General features: G+C 37.7%; 1 protein-coding gene across 5 annotated transcripts in view; it reads left to right on the top strand.

The window, feature by feature from the left end:
* The first annotated feature begins 711 nt into the window (after positions 1-711).
* The window catches only part of CDH18 (cadherin 18), a 318,946-nt gene continuing 309,284 nt past the window's right edge, over positions 712-10,373 (top strand). For 3 of the 5 annotated variants that reach the window (XM_034998812.1, XM_034998816.1, XM_034998814.1), the window contains exon 1: positions 780-1,196. In XM_034998812.1, coding sequence (XP_034854703.1) covers positions 969-1,196 — 228 coding nt within the window. In that variant the 5' untranslated portion in view covers positions 780-968. Of the gene's footprint in view, positions 1,197-10,373 lie in introns of all 5 variants that reach the window. The other 2 variants (XM_034998813.1, XM_034998817.1) reach the window with 2 other exon arrangements.

The raw sequence follows: 10,373 nt of genomic DNA, 5'->3' as shown, positions 1-10,373 counted from the left end.
TTTTATTTTTTTCTATTGTACTTATTAAGCAATTCAAGTATCTACTTGATTGATCTATGACAGTTTTCAACTGTAAAGTATTTTGAGTATTTTGTTGAAGTACAGTGAGTCACATGTAGCATGTAATCCAAGTATAGTATGTGTTGTGAATTTGTATCACATTTAACAAAAAAACAAAATGAACACAAAAGCAAACAAAATTTACATTTACTGTGGAGTGCCTAATAGATCCCATGTTCTAAGAGATCATATTACACCTGTGCAGATACTCATGGTCAGTTTCTGAGCATTTCTGCAATCCCAAGGGCTGCATTTCTGTTGTTTCAAAGGATTTTATACATACATACATATATAAATATACAAATATGCATATATATGTATATATGCACAAATATTCAAATACATAAATTATTTTAAAATAAAAATATATACAAATAAATATATGTATATAAATACTAATATATATATATATTATATACATTTGTTTTTAAATATTGAGAACAGTACAGATAGGGAGGTCCTTATAAAAATGTATGCAGTATGCAAGCTTATGCATGACTATGTGTATGCATGTTTGCATGTATTTCCAGAAGAATTTGTATATATTCTTTACTTATCAGCATCACACTACAAAATAGTATAATTTGCATTCAGAGAAAATACTTAAAGCTACCGTGTTTTGTAATATATATCATTTTCTCTCTTTCCATTAGGTAGAAAATGGTTGTCCGTGTTCACTTACTGTGAAGATTTGGAATCAGACAACTACAGCTTTGATTCTCCAAGTGTTTCAGGATGTAAATGTAGCATGACCTTTCCCTAATGGGCAGTTAAATCATGGACACGCTAAACAATTTATTTGGACTGTCCTTTCAAAAGATGCTCTGGCTTCTCTCTTGAATGCGCACTAAGCATTTATAACTGACAAGGAAAAGAAAGGAGACTGTGAACAGGAAAGCTATCTTACAATGAAAATTACGAGCACATCTTGCATCTGTCCAGTCCTAGTCTGTCTCTGTTTTGTGCAGAGGTGTTATGGAACTGCTCACCACAGCTCCATCAAGGTGACCAGAAACCAGACCAAACATATTGAAGGTGAAACCGAAGTCCACCATCGTCCCAAAAGGGGATGGGTTTGGAATCAGTTCTTTGTTTTAGAAGAACATATGGGACCAGATCCTCAGTATGTTGGAAAAGTAAGTTTTTGTTATTTTTTTTTTCTTATTCTAAGAAATTATGGGATAAGACGAGAGTGGGGTGGGGTTGGTTTGGAAAAGACATGGAAAGTAGAATGAAATATGCTATAGAATACTATTACTTCTACTAAAGTGTTTAAAATAATGACTGTAAAAAAATGAGCTTTACCAGCCATGTCAGCTCTCCCTAAACATTAGTCCATACATTCTGGACTGAATGTTCTTCACCAGTATATTACTCTTTACATTATTTTGTATAAAATGGAAATATTTAATTGAACACACAATTGAATAATTTTGTCTTTATTACCATGAAGGTATATTGAAATTCACAAAGTCATTTATTTGTGCATTGATATTTATATTTTTTAATCTATTGCTAATGCACATGAAGCAAAAAGAGCACACTTTTTCAAGACACCTAATTTATTTTTATTAATTGTTACAGGAATTGTATTTGAATTTAAGTCTTTTAAAAGCACATGGATATTTTTTTCAATTCCCCAAATTAATTTCCATATAAATGCTGATATATATTTTAAATATACATTCGGTATTACAGGATGTACAGATTTTATTAACATTCCAAAAAAATGAAGTTGATAAAATAATCAGTAACTTCAGACAAACTTCCCTTTCTCTGGAAAATATAAGACAATTTAATGGCTTATCAAACCATTAGGAAATTGTGTGCTCAGTAATAGGGGACAGCTTAACCACGTGTCATGTAGGCTCCAGGGTAGAGAATAGAGTGGGAGATGGAGAGACTTTCTGATGAATTACGGATCATTGGAAGCAGCCACTTAGGTTTGTTCAGTACCTCTGGGAGAAACAGTAAGCACAGCAGTAGAATCTCCATGACTGCAGGCTCAGTGAATTCCATCTCCCTGCTTGACTATTTATTTTCACTTTAGCACTGTTAGTACTAAAAAAAAAAAAAAAAAAGAAAAGAAGAAAAAAATAGTACTGCATCCAAGCCATGGTACTTCCCTCATATGTAGGCAGTGTAGGATCACAAGCCATCTGCTTTACCCCTCATCCAACAGGGATGCACTGGGTTGCAGCTGTATTTTCCATAGCCAGCAGGAGGGGCAGAGTCAGAATGTGGTACATAAAAAAAGATCTGAAACAATTCTATAATTTTCTTATATGCACATTAAAATGAGATGAAGCAACTCATCTTCATCATTTCCTTTTTTTTTTCTACAAAGTATTCGATAAAGTAAATGGAAAAAGATGTGCTGAAATAAAAACATAATATACTAAATTACTTGAAAGTTAATTTGGTTATGAACTTCAAAATGCTTTTCTATAATAATTTATTATCCTTGAAAAGGAGAAAAATAAGAAACAAAAAACTTCCCCCCTTTAGGTGTATACCAAAAGGAAAACATATTTTATTATCATAAATATTCTGTTATGTATATTTCTTGTCATTTCAATCTAACTGAAAAAAAATTTGCTGGAAAGGGACATATTAGACAAATTTCATTTCCTCTTGCATCATCTCATTTGGTAAACGATGTAGCCATAATAGGTAGATCAATTTCAAACATTCTTTCTGGGCTTGAGTGCCAATGAACATATGGTTGAGAGCTTGTTACCAACCAGGAGGGGGTGGAGGTCGGTGAAGCTGTTCATATTTGTGGAGGTTCTTTAGAAATTGGTATCTGTTCTATTGTTTACAGAATCAGTAGACAAATATAAAGGGTCATACCCAAGGATGTGGTTCTCTTCTTCACTATCTGACCTGATCCACTCACTTAGTCTTTCTACTCTATTCTAATCTTCCTTTATGAGAAATTCTATCTTGATTGTATAGATTCTTTCCACTTATCTATTACTACATACATACATAAAAACATAACTGATTTTTAAAGACTACAAAGCTCAATCCATAGTGATTAAAATAATGCTCTTTGCCCCATTATTTTAATTGGTTCAAGATGTAAATTTATATTTCATACAAATACATTCATAAGGAGCCAGCTATGTATTTTCATAGCACTTATAAATAAAATATAGAATCATTACAATTACTATGAGCATGAAAAAGAACTGAAAATTATCAACTTGGACCTTTTCTGCCACAGAAATGATAGCAGTTGTGTCAGTAGAAATAATTAGTAGTCATGAAATGCAGTTTTTGTATGAAAATAGTATTTTTGTAGATGTATTATGTATACATATTTTAAATTAACCTTGAGCTCTTGATTATAATTTTGTATATCTGCAGTTATATTTCACATTATAAAACAACTTTAATTGGGCTTTTGATTAGGGCTCAAACTCCTAAGTGTTTTGATACATACCGACTTCTCATATATTTCTTATAAGTTTTTTAGTGTTTTCTAGTCAATGATTGGATTATTATGAAGGCGTTTATTTTGTTGACAGTAGTCAATATATATTGCTCACCACTAAGACTTTTATTTTTTTATTCTTATGTTAATCCCCATACATTACATCATTAGTTTTAGATGAAGTGTTCCATGATTCATTGTTTGTGCATAACACCCCGTGCTCCATGCAGAATGTGCCCTCCTCAATACCCACCACCAGGCTAACCCATCCTCCCACCCCCCTCCCCTCTAGAACCCTCAGTTTGTTTTTCAGAGTCCATTGTCTCTCATGGTTCGTCTACCCTTCCGATTTCCCCCACTTCATTCTTCCCCTCCCGCTACCTTCTTCTTCTTCTTCTTCTTTTTTTTTTTTTTTTCTTAACATATATTGCATTATTTGTTTCAGAGGTACAGATCTGAGATTCAAAAGTCTTGCACAATTCACAGCACTTACCAGAGCACATACCCTCCCCAGTGTCTATCACCCAGTCACCCCATCCCTCCCACCCCACCCCCCACTCCAGCAACCCTCAGTTTGTTTCCTGCAATTAAGAATTCCTCATATCAGTGAGATCATATGATACATGTCTTTCTCTGTTTGACTTATTTCACTCAACATAATACCCTCCATTTCCATCCACGTCGTTGCAAATGGCAAGATCTCAGTCCTTTTGATGGCTGCATAATATTCGATTGTATATATATACCACCTCTTCTTTATCCATTCATCTGTCGATGGACATCTTGGCTCTTTCCACAGTTTGGCTATTGTGAACATTGCGCTATAAACATCGGGGTGCACGTACCCCTTCGGATCCCTACTTTTGTATCTTTGGGGTAAATACCCAGTAGTGCAATTGCTGGATCATATGGTAGCTCTATTTTCAACTTCTTGAGGAACCTCCATACAGTTTTCAAGAGTATCCGCACCAGCTTGCATTCCCACCAACAGTATAGGAGGGTCCCCCTTTAACCGCATCCCCGCCAACATCTGTCGTTTCCTGACTTGTTAATTTTAGCCATTCTGACTGGTGTGAGGTGGTATCTCATTGAGGTTTTGATTTGGATTTCCCTGATGCCGAGCGATATTGAGCACTTTTTCATGTGTCTCTTGGCGATTTGGATGTCTTCTTTGCAGAAATGTCTGTTCATGTCTTCTGCCCATTTCTTGATTGGATTCTTTGTTCTTTGGGTGTTGAGTTTGATGAGTTCTTTATAGATTTTGGATACTAGCCCTTTATCTGATGTCATTTGCAAATATCTTCTCCCATTCTGTCGGTTGTCTTTTGGTTTTGTTGACTGTTTCCTTTGCTTTGCAAAAGCTTTTTATCTTGATGAAGTCCCAATAGTTCATTTTTGCCCTTGCTTCCCTTGCCTTGGCGAAGTTTCTAGGAAGAAGTTGCTTCGGCTGAGGTCAAAGAGGTTGCTACCTGTGTTCTCCTTTAGGATTTTGATGGACTCCTGTCTCACATTGAGGTCTTTCAACCATTTGGAGTCTATTTTTGTGTGTGGTGTAAGGAAATGGTCCAGTTTCATTCTTCTGCATGTGGCTATCCAATTTTCCCAACACCATTTGTTGAAGAGACTGTCTGTTCCATTGGACATTCTTTCCTGCTTTGTCAAAGATGAGTTGACCATAGAGTTGAGGGTCCATTTCTGGGCTCTCTATTCTGTTCCATTGATCTATGTGTCTGTTTTTGTGCCAGTACCATGCTGTCTTGATGATGACAGCTTTGTAATAGAGCTGGAAGTCCGGAATTGTGATGCCGCCGGCTTTGCTTTTCTTTTTCAACATTCCGCTGGCTATGCAGGGTCTTTTCTGGTTCCATACAAATTTTAGGATTATTTGTTCCATTTCTTTGAAAAAAATGGATGGTATTTTGATGGGGATTGCATTGAATGTGTAGATTGCTCTAGGTAGCATTGACATCTTCACAATATTTGTTCTTCCAATCCATGAGCATGGAATGTTTTTCCATTTTTTTGTGTCTTCCTCAATTTCTTTCATGAGTATTTTATAGTTTTCTGAGTACAGATTCTTTGTCTCTTTGGTTAGATTTATTCCTAGGTATCTTATGGTTTTGGGTGCAATTGTAAATGGGATCAACTCCTTAATTTCTCTTTCTTCTGTCTTGTTGGTGTATAGGAATGCCACTGACTTCTGTGCATTGATTTTACATCCTGCCACTTTACTGAATTCCTGTATGAGTTCTAGCAGTTTTGGGGTGGAGTCTTTTGGGTTTTCCACATAAAGTATCGTATCATCTGCAAAGAGCAAGAGTTTGACTTCTTCTTTGCCAATTTGAATGCCTTTAATTTCTTTTTGGACTTCCAATAGTATGTTGAATAGCAGTGGTGATAGTGGACATCCCTGCCGCGTTCCTGACCTTAGGGAGAAAGCTCTCAGTTTTTCCCCATTGAGAATGATATTCACTGTAGGTTTTTCATAGATGGCTTTTATGATATTGAGGTATGTACCCTCTATCGCTATACTCTAAAGAGTTTTGATCAAGAAAGGATGCTGTACTTTGTCAAAAGCTTTTTCTGCATCTATTGAGAGGATCATATGATTCTTGTTCTTTCTTTTGTTAATGTATTGTATCACAGTGATTGATTTGCAGATGTTGAACCAACCTTGCAGCCCAGGGATAAATCCCACTTGGTCATGGTGAATAATCCTTTTAATGTACTGTTGGATCCTATTGGCTAGTATTTTGGTGAGAATTTTTGCATCCATGTTCATCAGGGATATTGGTCTGTAATTCTCCTTTTTGATGGGGTCTTTGTCTGGTTTTGGGATCAAGGTAATGCTGGCCTCATAAAATGAGTTTGGAAGTTTTCCTTCCATTTCTATTTTTTGGAACAGTTTCAGAAGAATAGGTATTAATTCTTCTTTAAATATTTGGTAGAATTCCCCTGGGAAGCCATCTGGCCCTGGGCTTTTGTTTGTTGGGAGATTTTTGATGACTGCTTCAATTTCCTTAGTGGTTATAGGTCTGTTCAGGTTTTCTATTTCTTCCTGGTTCAGTTTTGGTAGTTGATACATCTCTAGGAATGCATCCATTTCTTCCAGGTTATCTAATTTGCTGGCATAGAGTTGCTCATAATATGTTCTTATAATTGTTTGTATTTCTTTGGTGTTGGTTGTGGTCTCTCCTCTTTCATTCATGATTTTGTTGATTTGGGTCATTTCTCTTTTCTTTTTGATAAGTCTGGCCAGGGGTTTATCAATCTTGTTAATTCTTTCAAAGAACCAGCTCCTAGTTTCGTTGATCTGTTCTACTGTTCTTTTAGTTTCTATTTCATTGATTTCTGCTCTGATCTTTATGATTTCTCTTCTCCTGCTGGGTTTAGGCTTTATTTGCTGTTCTTTCTCCAGCTCCTTTAGGTGGAGGGTTAGGTTGTGTACTTGAGACCTTTCTTATTTCTTGAGAAAGGCTTGTATTGCTATATACTCTCTTCTTAGGACTGCCTTTGCTGCATCCCAAAGATTTTGAATAGTTGTGTTTTCATTTTCGTTGGTGTCCATGTATTTTTTTAATTCTTCTTTAATTTCCTGATTGACCCATTCATTCTTCAGTAGGATGCTCTTTAGCCTCCATGTATTTGAGTTCTTTCCGACTTTCCTCTTGTGATTGAGTTCTAGTTTCAAAGCATTGTGGTCTGATAATAGGCAGGGAATGATCCCAATCTTTTGGTACTGGTTGAGACCTGATTTATGACCTAGGATGTGATCTATTCTGGAGAATGTTCCATGGGCACTAGAGAAGAATGTGTATTCCGTTGCTTTGGGATGGAATGTTCTGAATATGTCTGTGAAGTCCATTTGGTCCAGTGTGTCATTTAAAGTCTTTATTTCCTTGTTGATCTTTTGCTTAGACGATCTGTCCATTTCAGTGAGGGGGCTGTTAAAGTCCCCCACTATTATTGTATTGTTGTCGATGTGTTTCTTTGTTTTTGTTATTAATTGCCTTATATAATTGGCTGCCCCCATGTTAGGGCCATAGATCTTTACAATTGTTAGATCTTCTTGTTGGATAGATCCTTTAAGTAGGATATAATGTCCCTCCTCATCTCTTATTACGGTCTTTGGTTTAAAATCTAATCTGTCTGATATACGGATTGCCACCCCAGCTTTCTTTTGGTGTCCATTAGCATGGTAAATGGTTTTCCACCCCCTCACTTTCAATCTGGGGGTGTCTTTGGTTCTAAAATGAGTCTCTTGCAGACAGCATATCGATGGGTCTTGTTTTTTTAATCCAGTCTGATAGCCTGTGTCTTTTGATTGGGGCATTTAGCCCATTTACATTCAGGGTAACTATTGAAAGATAGGAATTTAGTGCCATTGTATTGCCTGTAAGGTGACTGTTATCGTATATTGTCTGTGTTCCTTTCTGGTCTATGTTGCTTTTAGGCTCTTTCTTTCCTTAGAGGACCCCTTTCAAGATTTCCTGTAGAGCTGGTTTTGTGTTTGCAAATTCCTTTAGTTTTTGTTTGTCCTGGAAGCTTTTTATCTCTCCTTCAATTTTCAATGACAGCCTAGCTGGATAGAGTATTCTTGGCTGCATATTTTTCTCATTTAGTGCTCTGAATATATCCTGCCAGTCCTTTCTGGCCTGCCAGGTCTCTGTGGATAAGTCTGTTGCCAATCTAATGTTTCTACCCTTGTAGGTTACATATCTCTCCTCCCGAGCTGCTTTCAGGATTTTCTCTTTGTCTCTGAGACTCGTAAGTTTTACTATTAGATGTCAGGGTGTTGACCTATTTTTATTGATTTTGAGAGGGGTTCTCTGTGCTTCCTGGATTTTCATGCCTGTTTCTTTCCCCAAATTAGGGAAGTTCTCTGCTATAATTTGCTCCATTATACCTTCTGCCCCTCTCTCTCTTTCTTCTTCTTCTGGGATCCCAATTATTCTAATGTTGTTTCATCTTATGGTATCGCTTATCTCTCGAATTCTGCCCTCGTGATCCAGTAGTTGTTTATCTCTCTTTTTCTCAGCTTCTTTATTTTCCATCATTTCATCTTCTATATTACTGATTCTCTCTTCTGCCTCATTTATTCTAGCAGATAGCGCCCCCATTTTTTATTGCACCTCATTAATAGCCTTTTTGATTTCTACTTGGTTAGATTTTAGTTCTTTACTTCTCCAGAAAGGGTTTCTCTAATAACTTCCATATTTTTTTCAAGCCCAGCTAGTATCTTTAAAGTGATGATTCTGAACTCTAGATCTGACATCGTACTAATGTCCATATTGAGTAGGTCCCTGGCAGTCGGTACTAACTCTTGTTCTTTTTGTTGAGGTGATTTTTTCCATCTTGTCATTTTGTGCAGAGGAGAATAGATTAATGAGAGAACAAAATACTAGCAGAGTAACAACGTCCCCAGAAAATATACTCTAAACAAATCAGAAAAGACATGAAGTAGTGGGAAAAGAAAGGGAAAGAGAGAAAAAAGAAAATGAAAAAGATAAAGATAAAAACAAAAACAAACAAAACAAAACAACAACAACAACAAAAAACCAGAATGTGATCAAATATGATCAGGCTGGTATATAGATCAGTGCCACACACTAGATTTGGGGTGTATTTTGGTCTTTTAGAAGAAAGTGCCTCCCAAAATTTTAAAGAAAGAAAAACTTATATATGTACAAAAATAAGGGTTGATATGATGAAGGGATGGAATATGACTGTAAAGATGGAAATTATAAAAAATTTTATAAAAGGATTGATAAGAAGTTGTTTGAAAAAAGAAAGAAGAGGATTTAAAAAAAGAAAAAAAGAAAAAAAAAAGGAGAGAATGTGATCAGGCAGGGGAATAGAAAACACCATATACTAGAGATTTAGGGTATATTTTAATCTGTTAGAAGAAACTATCTCAAAATTTTAAAGAGAGAACAACTTATATATATAAGCCAAAAATATGGGTAACTACTATGAAGGGATAGAATATGACTCTAAAAATGAAAAATATTTTTTTTTTTTAAAGGGATTGATAAGATGTTGGTTGGAAAAGGGAAAAAGAAAAATTCAAAAAAAAGAAAAAAGAAAAAAAGACAGTTAAAAAAACTTAACTTTGAAAGACTAAAGAATCATGGTAAAAAAGCCATGGATTCTATGTGCAGTAGTCCCCTAGCGCTGGAGTTCTGCCGTTCTCATTGATCGGTAAACTTGGTCTTGGCTGGCTGTTCTCGCTGATCTTCTGGGGAGGGGCCTGTGGCCGTGGTTTCCAAATGTCTTTGCCGGAGGCAGAATTGCCCCGCCCTTGCCCCCTCCCGGCTAAGTCATCTGCTCGGGTTTGCTCTCCGGGGCTTTTGTTCCCTGCGAGCTTTCCGTGCAGCTTTGGAGGCGGAGAGTGAAAATGGCGGCCTCCCAATCTCCGCCAGGAGGAGCCGAGAACTCAGGCCCACTCCTCAATGAGCCCCAGAGAAAAGCCGTCAGTCACTCCCGTCTCCCCGGTCTCCGGCCGCACTCCGTGCTCACCCGGCCCGTGACCGCGCGTTTCTATCTCCGGCACCCGACCCCGGGTGGAGTCTCCAAACCCAGCAGATCCCTGCGGTGCACTCCCGCGCGGCTCCTCCCGGGGGAGGAAGGTGAGTCTCCCCGGATCTGCCGCTTGTTGGGTCCCTGCTGGGGGAGCAGTGGCCCGACTGTGCCGCGGATCACGGTCAATGGCCACCCCGAGCTGAGAGCCCGCGCCTGGGCTCCGCCTCTGCAGCCGGCTTCCCCGCTCCGATACCTGGGAGCTCTGCCACACTCAGGCACCCCCGGTCTTTCTGTGACCCCGAGGGCCCTGAGGCCACAGTGTCCCGGAGGGTTCCACCCCCCCCCCCCCCCC

The sequence above is a fragment of the Mirounga leonina genome, unplaced genomic scaffold (assembly GCF_011800145.1).
Source record: "Mirounga leonina isolate KUSES-001 unplaced genomic scaffold, KU_Mleo_1.0 Mir_95, whole genome shotgun sequence".
In the NCBI taxonomy this organism is placed as follows: Eukaryota; Metazoa; Chordata; class Mammalia; order Carnivora; family Phocidae; genus Mirounga; species Mirounga leonina.
This window is presented reverse-complemented; position numbering and strand designations above follow the sequence as displayed.